Source organism: Spermophilus citellus, assembly GCF_964194105.1.
Source record: "Spermophilus citellus genome assembly, chromosome: 11".
Lineage (NCBI taxonomy): Eukaryota > Metazoa > Chordata > Mammalia > Rodentia > Sciuridae > Spermophilus > Spermophilus citellus.
Genome location: NC_138192.1, coordinates 80,764,124 through 80,786,088, shown reverse-complemented (window position 1 = coordinate 80,786,088; position 21,965 = coordinate 80,764,124). Strand labels below are relative to the sequence as shown.

Sequence of the window (21,965 nt, the reverse complement as noted above, 5' to 3'; positions counted from 1 at the left end):
TTAATAATCTACAAGACAGAGGCCACCTGGAGAGCAACAAAGCTGTCTCCATCACCATTTCTGCTCCTTGGGTGACAAACTATAAGAGGAATCGGCCTTTTGTATCAATTCAGAACCAAACTTATCTCCTGAAATCAGAAGATACCTGTGTCCTTTGGAACAGGGCCTCTGTCTCTTGAGAAGTGATTTTTGGTTGAGTTTGAATTTTAATTTGAACAAATTACAACAAGAACACATCTTTCTGAGAACCTGATGTTTTCTCTATGCAAAATTTTGGAAACATGGGTGGGTTAGCCACCCTGTTTAGTCACCATGCTGTGACTAAAAGACCTGACAAGATAAATTTTAAGAAATAAAAGTTTTTTTGGGGGGTTATGGCTTAAAAGGTCTCAGTCCATAGACCTCCAGCTCCATTCCTAGGGGCATGAGGTACGGCAGAACATCGTGGTGGAAGAGCATGGTAGAGGAAAGCAGCTCACATGATGATCAGAAAGCAGAGAGAGACTTTACTCAGCAGATACAAAATATATACCCCAAAGGCACACCCCTGATGCCCATCACCTTCAGCCACACACTACCTGCTTTCAGTTACCTAATTCACTGATTGGGTTAAGGCTTTCATAACCCAAATGAGTTATGAGACATCTGATATCTAAACCATAACATTGGGAGATACCTATCTAAACCATAACATTTCACTCTTGATCCCCAAAAACTCATCTCAGAATGCAAAATACATTTAGTCCATTTCCAAGAGTCCTTATAGTCTCTAACAGTTCAAGCATTGCTCAAAAGTTCGTCCAAAGTCTCCTCTGAGACTCAAGGCAAAATTGCACCAGGAGCTCCTGTAAAAATCAAAGGTCATTTACAAGTACCCAATATATAAAGGTACAGAGTAAACACTTCCATTCAGTAAAATAGGGGTATAGAAAGAAGGGATGGGGCCAAAGCAAGACAAAAATCCATGCAACCAGCAAAACCACAGTGGTGGAGCTACACAAGCCCTTTGGCAAGAAAATCAGGATGCCATACAGATGCTGGACGTGAAGCTACAGAATCTGTTTGCCCATCTGGCAGATCCTGTAGCTTCATGTCCAGAATCTGAATGGAATCTTGATTTTCTTGCCAAAGGGCTTGTGTAGCTCCACCACTGTGGTTTTGCTGGTTGCAGACCACTCTATTGGCTTGTTTTGCCTCAATTACTGTAGCTATCCTCTGCTGACCTCCCATGTTACTGGCATTTCTTAATCTTGGAGGTCTCCACTACAGCTCTGGCCTTCTCCTCACATCTCCACCCATCACCCTCTTAGGGGTTGCCCCCAAGGACTCTGACCCTGCTGCACTTTGCCTGGCCTCCCAGGTCTTCCTTTGAAATCTTGGTGGAAGCCTCCATGACCTACTAATTAAAGCATCCTGTAATCCTGCAGAACCAGTACCACGTGGTTGCTGCCAAGGTCTGCTGCCATCTCAAGCAGTAACCAAGCTTCCAGGAACCACAGCTGAAGCTCTGAGTGCCTGGGTGGCTGCACATGTTGAATAAACCTCCTAGGCACCCTGTGTAAGCACTGGTCTCTTCTCAAAGGAATTTTTTAAAACATTTATTTTTTAGTTGTAGGTAGACACAATACCTTTATTTTATTTTTATGTGGTACTGAAGATTGAACCCAGTGCATCACGCATGCTAGGTTAGCGCTGTACCTCTGAGCCTCAATCCCAGCCCACTTCTCAAAGGAATTTTTATTTTTACTCCCTTGAGCCTAAAATTGGTCCAGTCTTGCCAGCTCCTGAGATGCCCTTAAGCCATCTTTCTTATTCTCTCTGGGCAAAGTCTAACATTTCTTCAGTGTGGTAATTTCTTTAACAACTACAACTTCCTTAGCTCCAGTTTTACTGCCACCTTTCAAGTCCAAGTTTTTCGAATCTTTATGCTCTGCTTTCTGCTCCCGAATATAATAATAAACTTAGCTAAAAGCTGCCAGCAATATCCATGCCACCACCTGAATATTATACTGCTTAGAAATTTCTTCTGCCAGATTAAGAAGACCATTGCTTTTTAAATCAGCCTTGAAGAAAGTCTCAGGACACAGGCAAAGCACAGACAACTTCTTAACCAGAATGTAACATGAATGGCTTTTAGTTCAATTTCCAATAGAGTCCTCCTTCTTCTCTGAAACCTCATGGACCCTGTCTTTTCACAGCCAGATTGCCGTTCTGGTTTTCTAAGCTCCCATCAGAAATACTCATTATTCTCTGCTTACAACAATCTAAACTTTTTCTAGCTTGCATAATTAAACTTTCCAAAACACTTCCCACAAATTCCAAAAAGCTACAAAAGCTTTTGAATCACATGTCAGGTTAGTTACAGCAAGGACCCCTGTACTCAGTACCAATTTCTGTTTTAATTAACTTTTTCACTATTATACCTGAAAGACCTGACAATAAAAATTTTAGAGGAAAAGCTTATTTGGGGGCTCACAGCTTCAGAGGCCTCAGTTCATAGATAGCTGACTCCATTCCTCATGGCTTGAGGTAGGTAAAACCTCATGGTGAAAGACTATGGGGAAGGGACGTGGTTCACATGATGATCAAAAAGCAGAGAAAGAGATACAAAATATAGACCCTAGTGCCTATGTCCTGAGCAGGTGAAGGAATGAGTTTCCTTTCAGTGGGATGGGCTGGCTGAGAAATAAAAGCTAAGAAAAGTCATATAGCAAAATAACCACAGAACCCAGAAAGTAGTTTCAAAAAGAGGGTAGAGACTGGCAAAGCTGACCAGATGGGTCCAGCTTCTCAAAAAGAAAAAAGCGCACATTTGCTTAATTTGTATTGAAAGACATCAAAGAGATTCTGTAGAGAGTTCTTCACCAAACAGGATAGAGTTGGGGGCAAATAGGCTGCTCATTTCCTAGCGGGTCACACCCATCTCTGATTATGCTTGAGAGCTCTTAGCAGAGCTGAGGGGGAGTTCACTTGCATTTGGTTGATCTATCCTGGTGGAACCACCATGGGAAGTTGCCAGTACCAAATCTACCCTGTCACTGGCTACAATGCTGAAATAGTTCCTCACACATTTCATGGATGGTTTCCCACAATACCCAAAGTCACGCCCCCAATGCCTACCTCCTCCAGCCACAACCTACCTGCCTTCAGTTACCAACCAGTTAATCTGCATCAGGGGATTAATTTTTTTGGTTGGGTTAAGGCTATCATAACCTAATTATTTCATACCTGAATGTTCTTGTATGGGCTTTTGGGGGGATACCTAATATCTAACCCATAATAATGGGGAGGAATAGAGTTGTTCTGGAGCTTCCCTAAGGAAAAGAAACATGGCATCTGCTGTGAACTGTTACAACTCAGTAAGTGTGGTCATTCACAAGGAAACTCACAGGGTCACAGCTGAGAGAAAGAGATCCATGTGGTTTTAGGTTGGCTCATGCATGTAGAAAGGGGACTAAAGATGAAAGGTTGGCTTACCTCTGAGATCTTCAAGCTATTTAAAGTATCATTTAATAAAGATAATTTCAGTGATGTTTAGATAAATATAGTTCTTTTGTACCCTCCCTAAACCTTACTAAAACAGTAAAAAAAAAAAAAAAGGATTTTTAAGGGCCAATTTTCAAAGCCAATGAGATTGGGATAGGACTTAACAATGACAACATTTTGGAAATTAGAAAATAAATGGATGAATACTATGAAGGGATAAAAGGTCAAATAGGATTATCATTAACATCCTCAGAGAGGGAAGAGAAGAGATTGCATCCATGAGACAGAATTGGGGTGCTACTAGAAAATTAAAAGGGAATATCCAGAAAACCAAAGAAAGGTTCTTAAAAAAGAAACTGTGATGTTAAAAATATAAAGAGTAGGAAGAGAGGATATTTTTCAAATAATAGATCAAAAAGTAAAATAACTAAAATTTTGGAGAAAGACCTAAAAAAAGAAAATGAAGAGAAAAAAAGAAGAAAAGAAGAAATGAAGAAAGAGAGAGAGAGAAAGAGAGAGAGAGAGAGAGAGAGAGAGAGAGAGAGAGAGCGAGCCAGTTTAAAGATCAAATAAAGAGAATTATGGAAAAAATGAGAGGGAAAAAATCATTGAGTTTATTTTTCAAATTTTTCTGGAATTAAAGGACATGGATTTCTAAAATAAAGAGCTTACAAAGTAACTAGAATTATGGATGAAAACAAACTGATATCAAGTCACATTTCATAACAATTTAGGACTTTGGAAGCAGAGAAGATCCTACAAAAATGAAGTAGGAGAGGGAATTATTTTCAAAGTGCCAGAGCCTAGAATTGCTTCTGACTTCCAAAAGTAACATCTAAAGCTGAAAGAGCATTGCCTTTGACATTCTCATGGAATGATTTCCAACCTAGAAATCTGTGTCTATCAATAAAATGTGACATAATATGAAAGCATTTTAGATATCAAGTTCTCACAAATTCACATACTCCACTCCTTGTCTTAGGAGCTATTAGAGGATGTGTCTCACCAAAGTGAGCAAAGAAACCTAGAAAGGGAAAGGTGTGGGATACAGACACAAAAGAGAGGGGAAGGCATTCCCAGAGGATGAAAACCACTTTAGACGTAGAAGACAGCTGGTGCACACTGGAGAGGTGCACAAAGTTCCAGGGGCAGTTTCTGCCTGAATTTGATGGGATGTCCAAAGCATCTAACATTTTAAGTTGAGACTAAGGTAACTAAGTTTAGGGACTAAATTAATTGTTAAGTACACAGGTAACTCATCACCCATTGAAAAAAGACAGTTATTAACTCTGTAGAATTAAAAATGTAGTCAAGACAAGGAAAAATAGTCATAATAAACTGCATAACTTAGCTATCAATACCCTACATAGTCATAATAATAAAAATGCTGAATATCATCTCAACAAAGTATGCATATTAGAAATTGAAAAGCCAAAAGAGATGGATAGAAGTAGTGTAAGGCAGCTTAATCTTCATTTTCAATGGTGAAAAGTTGATAATGCCTTCAACAGAAAAAAAAAATCAAAAAGTAAAATTGCAAGCAACTTATTTTGCTAAATATAAAGAGTTATCTAGATGACTTTTGAAAGTTGTATTTTTGTATGTGTGCATATGTGTGTATGTGTGTGAGTGAGAGAGAGAGAGAGAGACTTTGTAGATCTAATCTGCTCTTAAATTAGGTGTGCATTTACAACTTTGGTTAAAAATAGTTTTAAGTAAATAAATAAAGTGCTTGCATGGGGTCAGGGACTCCAAGCAAAGACACACATATATAAAGAATATTCCATGTTTGAATTTCCCAAGCCTTTTAATTTTAGGAGCTAGTCTACATGGTAACATATTAAACATATTAATGTGTTAATATTAAGCACATTAATATGTTAACATTAAAATGATTTGCTGAAAGATAAAAGGATTAAGTTTTAATGAAAATAAACAGTCTTAAGAATAAAGTTTGTCTTCACATTTATATATTCATTATTCTTCCAGTGTTACTAGGAATACCAATGTTTAGATTTTAGCTTAGAGATATAAACTCTTATGGAGGAGCATAGAATTGAGAAGGAAGGATTGATTATTTGGTTTCTGGAATGTTTAGCGTGACCAGGGTTGGATTTAATTGCTCAGCCAAAATAGTCCCAGGGCATAAATTACTCCTAGGGTAATTTATACCCAGCAAACAGACTAGGAATATGAATCCTGAATGGTCTCGAATAACCTGAAAACATAAAAATGACTCCTTTATCAAGAGTGACCCAAAGGACATGGCAAACCCAATGAAATCAGTACAAAAATAATTTCCAAAGATTTTCTTCCCTCACCTTTAGGTTTGTGTGGGTCAATTGATCGACAGCTGCCTAATGATGTTTTGGAAACCTTGACTAATGACCAATAGTGTAATTATGTTGTGATGTTTAGATAGAATGAAGTTAAACAATATAGCAAAATTTACTCCCTCAGTGAAACATAGGTTTATGTTAATCATCCAAGTATTTCTCTTTTATCAAGACAACACATTTTGCACCAAAGATGTGCTGTCTGATCTTTTCTGTCCTTCTGAATATACAGAACACGTGTGTAACAAAGAGCATGTGCAAGCTACAGGATATAAGAATACAAGAAACAAGGCAAAGTGGTATATTCCGACTTATTGTGAATAGCAGCAATTAAAATTCACAGCTGCTAGCTGCCCAGATGTTTCTTGCATTTAGTGCTTTGTAATATGCATCAGAATATATTGTATGACCGCAGTTCCAGTAAACTAGACAGTTCTGTATTCTAAATTCTGCAGACTAGATCTAGTGTGTATATTTTATCTTCCGATTAGCTGTCCTCCCCATCCCCCTTCATTTGCTTGGGGCATTTGCAGTTCCGAAACAAAAGACATTTACAGCTCAGAGTTTAGCTGTATCAGGGTGTAAGTACGGGTCAGGCCTGATTTATGTGGCACTCCTGATAAGCAGAGGAGGCGAGCAGGATGTGGGGTTTGAGAAAGCTAGTGAACTTGGCTTGACTTATGTCTTTTGCTTGTTTAGGCAGCCAACATCCCTCTGGTGTCAGAACTGGCCATTGATGACATTCATTTTGATGACTTTTCTCTCGATGTTGATGCCATGATCACAGCTGCCCTCCGGATGTTCATGGAGCTGGGGATGGTGCAGAAATTTAAAATCGACTACGAGGTAAGATGTCTTGGGTGATGGAAGGAGTGCACCTGGAATGCCGTGTTAGCCATTGTGAACTGCAGGTGTCCCAAAGACAAAACGGGGATGATAAGTCCTGCCTTGCACACCTCATGGGAGTACCGTGATAACCAGAGAGGGTGTTGTTGGAAGGCTTTGATCATCCGTCAAGGCATTGCTTTGATGGTGGGACCATCAAAAATACTGGAGACACGTGCAAGTGCCTGACATAACCTCTCCCTCCTATTTCAGACACTGTGCAGGTGGCTTTTGACAGTGAGGAAAAATTATCGAATGGTTCTTTACCACAACTGGAGACACGCCTTCAACGTGTGCCAGCTCATGTTTGCGATGCTAACAGTAAGTGTTCAGTGATGGTGGAAGGTCACCTCTCATTCATGTAGATCGCCAGGCCTTCTCTACATTTTCATTTCTCGGAAAAAATGCCATGTGATTATTCTATGGCGGACCTTACCTGTCCTGGTTGTGAGTGTATATGTTGGGCAACAGTGCTCAGCTTTAAAGCTGTAAAATCATTGACACCTCAAAGTAGATGTGACCTCAAAATGCTGACTGAAGCTTCTTTTCAGTGTTCTCTGTTTGTAAACTGGTTCTTTTTCAAAAGAAACCCTTGGGTTTTCAAAGCAATGGAGATGAGGAATGGAACAAAAAGATCCTTGGGTAAAACTCTCTGGGCTGCTGGAAAGCCAACAGGAGGCGTGAACATTACCCAGAGGATCATCGAAATCCTGAGAGAAAACTTATTTGGAAGAACATCCAGGAAGCCCACAGGAGAAGGAAGGAGTGGATGCTTTGAGGGTTTAAAAGCTCACTAGGCTTAAAAACCTGTGCCCCTGGGCTCTAATCTAACCCAGTGATGGTAGCTGGTCTGTTTTATGCAGATAGCTAGGGCAGCCAGCCAGAGGCAAGTCTCGGAATGAAATCTGAAAGCAAATGTTTGTGGCAAAGATCGAAACAAAATCCTCCATTCGTTCCCATTTTCTGGCAAGAATTAAGGCTTGTTTTGGCCTTATTTCCACTTACATTGTTAAACTACCATAAAGGAAAATGTTTTCTGGCTTAAATACGTGGGTTTTACTAACCTCATACTAATATATATACCTATGTGCACGTGTGTGTGTGAACATACCTAACATGCAAAAAGAGATGTGAGTTTTGGATTCTTATAAAATAAATTTTTAAAAACACTTGTATCTTTACACTCAGTTTAAAATTTAGACAAAAAATCGGGAATTCCAACTGAAATACATTTTCTTTTTCTTTTTCTTTTATTGGTTATGATTTTTTTTCATATCTCTGTTTGTATATAAGGCATATTGACACCAAATTCAAGTCTTCATACATGTACTTTGTATAATGATGACCATCACATTCCACCATCCTTGCCAATCCCCTTCCCCCTCATCTTCTTTTGGTCTAAACAACAACAACAACAACAACAAAAAGACTCTTTTTGCTTTTTCTTCATGAAAATTTCTGCCCTCTTCTCTGCCTATTAAAATTTTGCTCATCCTTTAAGGCATTGATCTAATGCCAGTTTTTCTGTGAAGTTTTCTGCTTTCTCCCAAAGCATCAATAATTACTTCTGTCTCTGCACTGTATCTGGTACAACGCATCTATCTTTCTACAGTGTATTTTAAGGTCACAATCTCTCATTCTCCTGTAGAATAAACTGCTTGAGAGAAGAGAGAATTTCTTATTCTTTCAACAATATTCACTTATTTTCTCAACACCTTTGTATTGAGGGTCCTGCCAGCACCTTGTACTGTCACCTGCTTGTCAAGTTTTCAACAAATACCTTGGATTAACTTGGACTCAAGTGTACACATAGCATAAGAAGATGGGACTAGAATGTATTCCTTCTCCACACAGGGCCTGTAGTTTAGGTCCTTCTCTGCTTAAGAAACAGGCAGATTGGCCTGGAAAACTGAACTCTTCCTCGCGTTGGGTTCCAGTCAGAGCAGCAGTCAATCAATTGTGGACAGAAGATACTTTGGACCATGAAGTTTTATTGCTCAAGTGTCAATCTTGCTTGAAAACAAAAACACCTTCATTTTACTTTTCTTCATCAGATTTCAAGAGACAAGAAACAACTTCTGTGTGTAGAGGTTGTATGTCTGGCTCACAGAGAAATTTAACTTATTAATTGTTTTGGAGAACCTATAGATTAATGGAGTTGCCCAAATAAGCCAGCAGAAATCTTGTTCAGCAAAGGAAATAGGAATGCCCATGGTATTGTGAGTTAGAGATGTCAAGGACAAAGCCAAATTTTTATGACAAACATGAAAACAGTTGGGATGTGGGGATCTGGTGAGGACAGCGGGGTCAGGGTGGACGTTTCAGAGTTTAAAGAAACATATACTCAGCTTTCATCAGTGAGTATTTTCATGGTATCGACAACTTGATACTTATGAAATGAAAGGAAATAGAACTCTCAGATCCTACCACTACCATGGGGATACTCAAAGCTCACAATATTTCAGGGGTAAGGTTATGTCTGGTTAGCAGACTTAAAGAGTGTCACTGGTAGAAAAGGTTTGGGTTTTGTTTGTGTATTCATGCTACTGCAAAAATAGAACAGTTTGCTGTTAAAATTCTCTAAGGAATGTTGAAAAGATCACAAAGTAAAGAAAAAGAAAAAAATCATGGCTTTGAAAGAATACTATAGAGAATATCATTTTTTCTCCCTCATATTGAGTTGTATAGCTGGATCTTTAAAAGTTATTATCTTCCACTCATTATGTTTTGTTGAAAGAATTACATACAATGAGATGAAAATGTCAAATTTTTTATATCTGTAACCCAAGCATTTTTTTCAACCTGACCATGAAATCTGGTTATTCAGACATTTTTAAATTAAGAAAATAATCAAGAAAAAAAATAACAAAGCTTACTTGATCAGTGTAAATAAAAATGAATTTAAGTCACTCATCATTTCTAATTTTTGAAATATGATCTCAGCCTATGGCAAAATGATTCCCCCAAGTTATTTCCATGAATGCTTCAAACACTCCTGAAGATGGTTAGAGTCTTCAACTGGTTTTATATCATCAGTAATTCTATTTCTATCAAGATATCTCATATGCTATTTCCATGTGATGAATTAGAACCAAAGTTTTCTTATTTATCTGGAAAGAAATATTCACCATCCAACAATCACGGGATGCTGCCTGGATCAAAAAGCCAGGAATGGTGTATGCACGACATTTTCCTCTAGATGGCGCTCCAAGGCAAAGTTTCCCAGCCAGTTGCCAGAAAAGACAAAAAAAAAAAAAAAAATCTTTACCAACCTTCCTTGAATGTGTGGCTTTTCTCCTAGCACAAGAGATGCTGGGGCACACTCCCCACTGGGTAATAAGAGCTTTCCTTAGAAGAAACACCGACAATGCTGGTCTGTTTAACAAGAATCTCTTATCAGCTTGGGCTTGTTTGATGACAAACCTGAAAGCCTCCTGGTCCACTGGCTGATGGCATAAATAATACTTGACCTTGAATCCCTGGTTGTGTATTTTCATAAGCCCATTGTCTCTGGGAGTGGGAAGATGCATAGTTGTGTGCCACTGCCAAGCATATTTTGGCACCACGAACAACAGGACAAGCAAATTGTAAATATATGTACCAGTTTCCCAACCTTTAACCCTAAAGGGATTTCACACACAAAAAATTAATGTATTGACTCAGAATTATGTTTGCAAAAGTATTCAGATTTATGGCTAGGTAACAAAGTGGCTTTGTTTCTTTAGAAATTAAAAGGAATAAAAACAACTATTTTGTAGCACCGGCTATTTGATATAAAATGATGGACATATCTAGTTCACTGGTAACCACACCCATCACTTGTTAATTTGTTGAATGTATCTGGCCTGGATTTTTAAATTCATACAATGAAAGCTTCAATATTATTTTTTGCTTTTAAGGAGATATTTAAATAGTTAAAATTTACCAAAATTTGAATTCCTCCAAAAACCACCAGGAACGGGTAGTTCCTGTTATTATTTATAGTTAAAATGAGGAATAAAACCCTCATTATACAGATTCTATTTATAGAAATATGTAGAATAAATATCCAATCAAGCACATGCCTAAAGATGATAGATATATTTCTTTTATTCACAACATAGACCAGATATAGGGCTGTGCTTTTGTTTGTGTTCCATAAAATAAAAGGCATGAAGTGGCACTAAGGTTGCAGAGATATTTTTCGGTTTTATAAATGATGTATGAGCTCTGACAGATTTTCCAAGGGGGAAGAAAGCTTTCCTTAAGAATCAGTATTCTTTACTATCCCATAAATGTACTCATTAGCACTTTGGGCCATGCCCTGCATCCTGTACGGGCTCAATAAAGATTAATTGAATGAGTGAATTTAGTTTAGGGTAATATTATTCAAGGAACCATGTTTCTCGGTGTCCAGTTTAAAAAAAAAAACTATAAAATGATGAAGCACTATCACTGCTAGAAATCTTGTTCTTCCTTCATATCACAGTAAGGTTCAGCTAGGGTTCATATAGAATATTATGATCTTACAGAATTCACTGGATATGAAAAGGGAAGAGCACATGATCACATTAAAATTTATGGTGGTGCCGGCGGCATGGCGCTGGTGGGGAATTGCAGTTAAACACTAATAATAACCAAGTATCACGGAAAACACATTGACACCCCCTGACATTTACTGGGGGCTTCTTAAATCTTAAATGTGGAGGTAACGTGTTTAAGTCCATATTTGTGTTGTCAACAAGGTTATTTTCAGAGATAAGCCAAGCCGTTTTGTTGATAATTCAAAGTAGAAAGCAGAAGGGACGTTTAGGGAGAAAATCCATCCTGTTCATCAGCCAGAGGATAATGCCTTGTCCGCTGTCCGCAGTTTACAGAAAAAAAGAGTCCTTGATTTTTGAGGTAGAAAATTTCTTCTGGAAGGAAATTACAGAAGCACAGTTGGGTCTCTCTTCTTTCCCTCCAAGAAGACAGAACCAATTGAATTTTTAAATAAAATACTTTCACTCAATAACCAGAATCCTAATCTTAGCAGAAATTAAATTCCCTTCTAGATTGTAACACTGGTGGATACAAAGAGATCTAAATGTTTTGTTCTGTAACTAACTATAGCAAGGTAGCAAGCAGTAATTTATATTTATAATCATCAAACATCATTTGCATTTCCTTATCAATGTAAGCAGCAACTAGTTATATTTACTTTAAAAATGGCAACATTATCATAAAAATATAATAAAATCTGCATGTTAGAAAAACCTATTCTTTCATCATATAGGTATAACCTAAAAGATGGCAAATTTTTAATTTAGGAAAAGGTGATTTTTTATGTTCTTGCCAAATGTCAGCACTGGGTACTATAAATTAACTATGGAGCTAATCAATTTGAATACTATGTTTAAATTACATTTAGGACTCCTATCTTTTCATCATGTAAGAATGTTCCTATTTTTATTCTCTCTGCCTACATCTCAGAGCCTCAATTAGGCACTCTGGGCTTCTAGCTGACATTCCCTTTATCCACATTTATTTTATAAAAGGAAAATGGCAAAGCCACACATAATTAAAAACCTGGTGTGCTAATAACCAAACATACAATTGGGCAGAAGGATAATCCAATCCATTTCCTCTCACAGGAGAGTAACCTCCATAACTCACTTTAAGCGCTGCCATTCATGAGTTATGGGTCATTCCCCTTCTAGTGAAAATAAATTCTCCCGCACCATCAGCCCGAGCTGGGTATTTTTCTTAGGACATGTAAATTGTAAAAGTGTATGAACATAATCGTGTCTGGTGTTACAGGGAGAATATGAGCTCTTGCTCATGGACAGGGGCTTGTAAGGAAATGTATGTGGTTTGGGGGCCAGGGCTGCCTAGTTACAATACAGAATTTTTGATTAAAGTGAATTTATTCTTGAGATTTTTATGGTGTTGGTAAACTGCTTAATCTGTCGCTTTGTGTTTTATGATGCCGGCTGAATCCTTCAGGTCAGAGAGATCCAGCAGCAGAGCCACGGTCGTTTATCACGGCCTCCATTTTCCACAGTGCATGACTGTGCAGTGGCACTTTCTTAACTGAAACCTGGCACCTAAGGGTGTTAAGTTAGGAGCTTTAAAAAGTTTTGATTTTTCATGGATCTCATGTTTAATCTTGGCTCAGTGATGTTTAATAAAAATTAGGGTAAGTTTGGCAGAGGCCTCATATTCTTGAAATTCACCAACCTAGCTTCTCACAGCACTTTAGAGATCTGTCTTTCTGCACAATTCATGTGCACCAAGTGATCTGCTTCATTTTCTGTGCTCACAAACCGTATGTTGTATTATATTGAGTTCAGTAGTAATTTATCGTAATAAAATATAAACTGTATTTCTAAACATGGACAAAACATCCTGTCTTTATCCTCAAGGGGGAAAAAAGCATAAAACACATATATTCTTAATGTTTGAAATCTATGTTCCCTAAGAATTTCATTTTCTTTTTCTTTTGTTTTGCTTAATGCAGTAAATGTGCTACAAAAGCTATATTTGTTGTATTATCTTAGTTGAAGTAAAAGCCTCAATTTTCTCAAGTCTTTTTCTAAAATTTTATTTCATTTTTATTGACAAGTAATCTAGTCTGAAATTTTCCTGTACTATTTGTATGTCTTTTAGCACATTTGATCAAAATATGAGAGCAGAGGTAGAGATATATTGACCAATTTTTATTTGTCCACATTAGGGCTTCTTGAGAATGAAATGAAGAGGGTTGACTTGCTTTGAAATATGCCATAGGTTTGCTTTGAAATATTCTAGCAAACAAAACACTGCATGTGAAGAGACAGATGAAATAGGATTGGTGAAACTGGATTCCTGTTGCCATTGGCTAATGAAAACATGGCTTTCAATATTGTCTTCTACTTTTTTGTATCTTTTAACTTCCCAAATAAAGACTTTTAAAATTATGTTAATAAATAGATTAAAAATTAAGTCATGGAAGTGGTTAAGTATAACTAAATATAATTGTCTAAATGAAGTTTAGTTTTTTCATTTATGCACCAAACACCCACTTGACACATACAATTGTACTAGACAGGCCCCTGTTTCTGTCTGGCCTTTCTGAAATTTACATAGATAAGCATTTGTAGCATTATTTGATGTTAAGAGTTATCATATGCCCAAAACATGCCTTGGGTTTCATGATTTGATGGTAAGTGCCTTTAGGAGCTTCCGGTTGTAAAGGAAAGTCAGGTGTAGACTATAAGGTTTTCCAGCTCTGAGCTTGATAAAGAAAGCACCACTGTGGACTTAAATATTTAATTAATGCCAATATTTGGGTACATTCCTCTTAAGAAGAAAGAGGAACGAATTTGATAAAGCTCTCCCACTCCCATGGATAACTGGGCAAGCTACAGTTGGTTGGAATGATGTTGCCTTATCTGAAAAGGATGCCTGTTAGCATTTCAGTGCTGGAAGGCATCCCCTAACAGCTGGTAAGGTTCTGGTCCCTGGACCTTGAAATGAAGCTGAAGTACCTTTTTTTAAGCCATCAGACCCAAATATTGGCAGGCAAATCTGGTTACTATCGTTCATCTGGTTGGGTGTTCCCCTCTCAGTAGAGGATTGTGGTTGATTGCTGCTCTTCTCCTCCACCTACTTACATCATACACCATCTGTAGTTGGCAAAGATAGGATCTTTCTTTTTTAAAAGAATGTAGGTTGTGGCATCAAACAATATGAATTTACTTTTAAAGACAGCCCCCCCTCCTCCCCAGTAGGCAGTTGAAGTCAACTTCTACCCTAACACTTGAGAAAATCTTCTGCCTACAAATCCTGGCTTTGGAGCATATGAATAGTTTATACTCCACAGCCTGCCCCTCAGCTCATGTATTGAGAGGTTGCCATTGTATCCAAAAGCCAATGAATCATACTCCCAAAAGCAGAATGCTTGCTATAAATGCATGTATAGCCCAAACACACACCTTAACATTTTTTTCACCACCTTTATGCCACCCCGTGACTGGGATGTGTGCTGAACTAGAGATGGGGGGTGATTGAAGACATTCCTCTTAGAGAACCATTCATCCCAGTTAGGAGACCTAACTTCATAGACTCCTCATGTTGACAGTGGCCTACCAGACCTGGCAAGCCATTGCCACTGCAATTTGGGATCATTTATGGTGATCTTGTATGTAACATTTACAATGAAACCCTCAAAGAGTACTTTTTGACTGAAGTACATTTGACTTAGTAATGTAGAAAACAAAGCTTCTGACAGTAACCTTGCAAATATTGAAAATTAAATGTTTCTTATGTCAATTCTGCTCTTCACTCCGCAGTTCACAGGACCTCCAAGTTCAAGCCATATACACCCGGGTTAAGACATGACAGCACAGATTAGGGATATGGTGTGCAGGTTCTTCTAGAGCAGGCACTTCCTTGAGAATCATGTCTTCCAAAGCTATTGCAATGGTCTGAATAATATTCTTTGCTCTTCTTGACCAGAAGAGAGAAAGAGCAAGGGAAGGAAGAAAGACAGCACTCCGCCTCCCAAAACCACCATGCTGTTGCTCACCCTCACCCAGGCCACCATGGTTCTGAAGTAGTACCTGCACATCAGCACCTTCAGTCTGGCATTTCTGCTACCATTTGGAATCTCTGATACATTATTGAATTCCCTTCCTTTCAGTTTGCCATCTGTCAGATCTCAGAATCAACAGGATGAACTCCTAAAGAAATCACTCGTCATTCAGTGCCTGCAACAGTCAGGTTCAAAAAGAGATGTGAGGGCAGAATTTCTGGCATCACTTTCTTAGATACTGTGCCAGGGCTGCAGACATGACAAGGGCGTGCAGCCCACATGCATCTTCTCCAGGAACAAAAGCAAGAGCAGCCGGCCACTTCTACAATTACCCTCTTCCACAAAGGACCCATGTTGTGTTGGTTTCTCGTTAGAAAAAAGGCCCGTGTGGTGCTATTGAAGTGTGACAATACTGCATGTGAAGCAGGAGCCAGAATCCTGGTCTTGTCCTTTGCTGGCATGTTCCTGGTTCCTGGAGTAGCTTAAGTGCTTAATAAATATTTGCTCAATGAATAAATGAATGGACTTTTTTCAAAATGACACCTTTTATTCCAAGTTAGGCCAGTTTGGTAAAGTATGACTTTATTCTTAAACAAACAAACAAAAAGAACTTACAAATACACACAGAGTATATGCATTTTACTGAGTAAATGTTCTTTATGGAAATTTGAGTATATAAAGGAAAAATTTTGTCACCTGTAATCCTACTACCCATAATGTTTTGATATATATCCTGATAACCTTTTTCTAATGCATATATTTAGACATTTTATAAAATGAGGATATTATATACAAATTACTGTCTCTAACTAAATATCTCTAACTAAGTATCTAATCAAATGACCATATTTAAATATCCAGCCTCATTTATAAAGTATTGTATATTATCGGGTACACCTTGGTGCACAAGAACCATGTTTAGACAAAAAAAAATGCCCAATGGCTCTGTAATATCGCCTAGTACTAGTGTAACATACTTCATGGAATAAAGCACACACTAAGTAATTCTTTAAGGCCCTACTACCTAATGTTCCATCATCTCAAAAAGTATTGAAAACCTGCACAAGTAAACCTAAATTCTTATGTAGAGGCTGGATAGCACAACACATAAGAACACAGTCTCAGCTCATGAGGCAGGTTGCCTGGGCTCTAGTCCCACCTTAAATGCTTTTCAGCCCAGTGATCTTGTTCCTCAATATCCTCATCCATAAAAGGGGGAGATAAAAATGGCATCTACTTCAGAGAGTAGTTGTAAGGATTAAATGGGTTAATGATTTTAGGGTATTTAGAAAAATGCCTGGCCTATACTAAGCATTATAGAAGGAGTTACTATTGTTAATATTATCCTAAGACTCATTTCTCAAATATACAAATTTCTTGATACATAACAGGCACTTAATAACATTTGTTAAATGAAAGAATCCTCTATAACACCAGTAAGTGTTGATATTACAACTGATATTTTTGTGTCTTTTGGGATTCAGTAGAGCCACAAAATGAAGATCACTTTTCTCTGGCCATCATATTCCTCCATTCACTAGTAGTACTGTCAGCTTTGAAATGGTGGTGCATCCTAGCTGGCTGAAATTTTATGTTAGCTAATGACATAAATTAGTTGGTACTCTCCATGACCCTGAGAATCAGTCTTACTAGTTTGGGTACTTTGGAGATCTTGTTACTCCATTTGATATAGCTGGGGATGGGGTTATCCTGCCCAATGAAGGAAGGACTGACCCTAAAGACCTGCTCACCTTCTGAAGAGGGTGACGGGGAACCAGGTCTATATGCTCTGTTTCCTTACTTAGACATAATGCATTCACGCCTATATTCCTGATGCAAATCATGAGGGAACACAAGAAAGAAGATGATTAACATAAAGCTCAACAAAACACAATTGCCGGGTGAAAACAAAACAGTAATAATTTTGTTTGGAAGCAAAATAGTACAGCTAATGATTCAAAAGTGAGATAAATGCATTAATGTATGCCTCCTGCCACCTCTCTGTTTCCTCCTGAAGGTGTATTATCTTTAGCAGGCAGTTGACTTTTTCTACTCAATGTGGGTAAATGTGAGTCTGAATGGATAGGGCCAGAAGGAAGATGGATGAGGGTGGGGGAGGGGCAAATGGACACTTAGTGGCAGGTGGACACTTTTCAGGCCTGATGATTCTCAGAAACCATTTACCAGGCAGCTTTAAATCACAGTCAAGAGATAGGTGCTGCTTCAGTAACTCAGGTATCACAGTTGAGAGGCAAATGTGTTTTGTGGGACTGTGAGTATGTTGTACTTCAGGGATTTGTTATTCGGAGATACAGAAATGGGATCTATGGTCTTTGAATACTATAAATTATTTTTGAAATTCTAGAAAGACAGGCCATGGCTTTCATCAAATTCTCAAAAGTGTCCATGACACAATAATTTAAGAGCCTGATGTTGGATTTCCAGGGGAGAATAAAAAGGTGAGACTGCTAACTGATGGCTTCAAAATGATTTGGGATGTTGATTTTGAACCTATTAGATGGCATTTGATATTCACTTCTAACTAAATATCTAGTCCAAATGACCATATTTAAACATTATCCTTTCTCTTAATGTACTGATTCATCGGCTAATTCTAGTCAATAATATTTCACAGGCAAAATCTCTAAATTTCAGTGCAGCACTGCTATTTTAAGAAACTTGTTTTCACGGTACCATAATATTATTACTTTATGATAGACTTTCAGGATTTACTTAGCATTAGTAAAACCAAGTCCAATGAAGCTGACTAATAGTTTCAAGGTAACATAGATGACAGAAAAAAATACATTTATACCTCCTTCTCCTTTCAAAAAACCACTTTCTAACAAGAACAGAAATGGACACAAATTCCCCCTTTCATGGAACCATACCATATGAAAACAGAGAGGATGGCTCATAATTCAGTGGAGAAGAGCAAGAGTGGAAGGATTGGAAGAAGGGGCATACATGAGAAACAATGCCCCCAGACCCTGCCTCAGCTCAGGAATAGAAGACCTCAGATATCACAAAAATGGGCTAAGGTGGATAAGGGTGCCATGGAAGCAGTGAGTCCCCAGGTCCCCAACCCCTCTCCATGTAGTAGAGGGTTACGCTCACCCCTACTTGTACAGTAACCAGCAGCCAGACTAGAGGACACCAGCAAAAGAAAAGTCAGGTCATCCTGTGGTGAGCCCCAAGAAATCTGTAAGCACTACCCGCACACAGGTGCAGGGTGAGCTTTGTATCACTTTACTCTTAAAATGTGCATTGGAGCAGAAGAAAACAACTGAAAAACTATTATTAGTATTTTCAGAAAGAAAAAAAGAGATACTCCTTCCACAGGCAAAGAACAGAATGCTGTTAGGAAAGGAACAGGAATAAATTCTTGTAAATAAAAAAACTTCTGGAAAGAAAGAAGAAAAGTCTGTATAGAAAATGGAGCCAGGTGCATGCATATAGTCCTAGAGGCTTGGGAGGCTGAGGCCAGAGGATCTCGAGTTCAAAGCCAGCCTCAGCAACTTAGTGAGGTGCTCAACAACTCAGTGAGACCCTGTCTCTAAATAAAATACAAAATAGGGCTGGGGATGTGGCTCAGTGGTTGAGTGTCCTGAGTTCAATCCCCAGTGCCCCTCCCCCCCAAAAAAAGGAAATGGGAGAGAAGAAATTTTTTTTAAATAAGGAAATCAACGCAAGAAGTCCAAGATTCAACCAACTGGAGTGCCATTCAATGAGGACAAGAAAAATACTGAAGAGAAAATTAACAATAAGAACAAAACTAAAAAGATGATGTGCTGAAGAAGTAGAACATGAAGATTAGGTTTACCACGAAAATTGACTGAAAAAAGTCTGAAACCAAACATACCTTTGTGAAATTGATGGACACCAGGAATAGAGAGAGGATTCTAAAAGAAAGAAAATCAAGGAACACTGAAAATAGGCTGAGGCAGGAGGATCCCCTATACAAGGTCAGCCTGGGGCCTGTCTCAAAATTAAAAACAACTGGGAATATGGCTCAGTGCTAAACCACCCTTAGCTTATTAGGAATAAGAATGGTATATTCTCAAAAACAACTTTGGGAGCTGAACAACAACAGAGCAGTCTTTTGAAATTCTGAGTGAAACTGTTTCAACCTAGAATTGTTAGGCTAAGTAACAAGTGAGTACAGCAAATAGAAAAAAAAAAATATATATATATATATATATATATATATATATATATATATATATATATATATACACACACACATTTTTTTTAATCTGAAAAGTCCCCAAAACAAGTCCCCAAAACAATTCCCCCAGTGAAGGGAGGGTGCTTTCTCATGAATCCACTGGCAGATGTGCTTCTGCAAAAGAAGAGAGTGAGGAAACAGAAAGGTGTATAATGCAAGAGATAAGAGATCAACCCCAGAAAGGGAAGAGGAACCCCTGAAAGATCATCAGGGGAAGCCGGATCAGGTTACTCCCAGGACAGAAAGAACCAAATAAAAGTGTGACACTTTTGACTCTTCGTGTGTTGAGAGGCATTTTACAGAGTTTGTAGGTGAGAAGACTGAGAGTTTTCAAAGAAATCCTCATTCCAGCAAGTGAAGACATCTCTGTGCACTAGTTGCCACAGCAGTGAGCCCTATCTATAGGGTGATATCAGGAAACCGCTGTACATGGATCACCCTGGGAGTGTGAGGGGAGGTGCAGGAGACATCATCTCCTATCTGCACTAGTCATCATTCCTGGTTCAGGGCAGGCTCTGGCAGAACTGCTCCTCTCTGCCCTGTGCTAGCTGTGACCCTTGGGCATAGGACATAGCCTCTCTCTGACTCAGTTTTCTCATCTAAAACTGGGGATAAAGACAGTAATTATCGCAAAGGACTGTTATAAGAATTAAATAGCTAAAAGTTCTTAGGAGAAAATCTGGTATGTAAGAAGGACTATGTAAGTATTTGGTGAATAACCAAATGCTAATCATATGTGTATAGTATGGAGAAATATGGTGGAAAGTCTACCCATTTAGGTTAAAAAAATTAAAAGTAGATGTCTTTGGGCATCAGAAAAGGGAAAAGATGAGGGACTGTTGGCTTCTGGTTTTAAGTATTTCAGTATGATTCACTTAAGAAAAAAGAAAAAAAAAACTTTGCAGGTAATATTTTAACTAAAATAGTTAAACATAGAAAAACCAACAGCTACCAGGAGTGGTGGAACAGTCCTGTAATCTCAGAGACTCAGGAGGCTGAGGCAGAAGGATCCCAAGTTCGATACCAGACTGGGCAACTTAGCAACACCCTGTTTCAAAATAATAAATAAATAAAAAGCTGGGGATGTAGCTCAGTGGTATAGTGCCCTTGGGCTCCATTCCCAGTACCACAAAAGTAGAAGAAGGAGGATGAGCAGGAGGAGAAAGAAGAAAAGGAGGAGGTGAAGAAAGAAGGAAGAGGAAGAGAAGAAAGAGGGAGGTAGGAAACAGAAAAAATCAGCATCCAGTTTCAAACTTTGAAATGAAGGGCACACATGAGCTTGACATGAACTATTTTATATTTCCAGATCATTTCTTAGCATGCCCATATTCCCTTTTGCTATCCAAATGAAGTTGTATGTTTTTCTAAATCTAGCAGAGGACCAAGTCAATTTTTAAAACTAAAATTGTCAACACAGGAACCTATTATTCAGGGTTTTGGGTTTTTTGTTTGTTTTTGTTGTTGTTTTGGTAATAAAACTCATTATTTTCATTATTCTAAGAGAAAAGTCTTACTTATAGTTATTCACCAGTGAGCCTAGATCTGGGAGAAAAAACGCATATGAAATGTGAAGCAATTTGAACTCTGTCTTCTTGCCACCTGATGACGATTTTAATAAGTAATGAAATGGAAGACTTGCAAAGTAAAATGAAAGGTGGATTAAGAAAATGCACATACCTGCCTTCCCAGAGGTGCACTTCCTCTTCTAAACTAATAAAAGGACCAGTAGGAACCAAAGAACCATTGCTGCTCTTGTTTATGTAATTGTACCAAACTGCTTCCAAAAGAAATCACATCACAGCTATGAGTTTCACATGTGCGGCTAGTAGAATCAGGAAAAAAAAAATAGAATTCCAAGTCATGGTTACTCCACTTGATCCTTAATCTGGGATGCCTAATCCTCTGCCAAATTCAAGTTTCCAAGGCTTACACTGCTTTATTACCTGTCTACATTCAGTCTGTCCACCAGCCTAATGTGAATTAGTTTAAGATAATTTCCAGAATGTCATCATCTAACAATGTGAGTACTTCTAAGTTGTTTCTTTTAATATAATAAAAGATTCTATTGTTTTTTTTACCTGCTGTCATTTGAATGGCATCTGGGGGGGGGGTACATCATTCAGTTTGTATTTCATGGGCTTCTACCCTCTACAAATGGACATGATGCTCATCATTAAAATGTACAATAGCAAAATGCACTCTGCCTGGGTGTTTGCCAAACTGTTGCTGTATCTGGATAGGATAACCTCCTCTCTTAAGAAGGGAACAAAATAGTCTGAATTTTGTCCTGGTGTGGCAGTGTGGGCCACTGTGACAGCAAGTTAATTCATCACCATGGGGACCTGAGGCTGTGCCGCTGACCACTCAACTTACTGTCATCTAAGAGGATGGCAGTTAATCATTTCCTTAAATGATGTGGGTATGATAACAGAGCTGATGGTTGCTCAGCCCACTAACCTTATCCATCCTCCCTGCCCCCGGTAGTGACTGTTGATGT

At 38.3% G+C, this 21,965-nt stretch overlaps 1 protein-coding gene across 1 annotated transcript in view; it reads left to right on the top strand.

Moving 5' to 3' along the window:
- Nucleotides 1-21,965, top strand: part of PDE11A (phosphodiesterase 11A) — a gene marked incomplete at both ends in the record, with an annotated part of 382,619 nt that overhangs the window by 286,774 nt on the left and 73,880 nt on the right. Inside the window, 2 exons of the mRNA XM_081261295.1 lie at nt 6,522-6,668; nt 6,921-7,028. Of these exons, the coding sequence (XP_081117421.1) occupies nt 6,522-6,668; nt 6,921-7,028 (255 nt within the window). The remainder of the gene's footprint in view (nt 1-6,521; nt 6,669-6,920; nt 7,029-21,965) is intronic.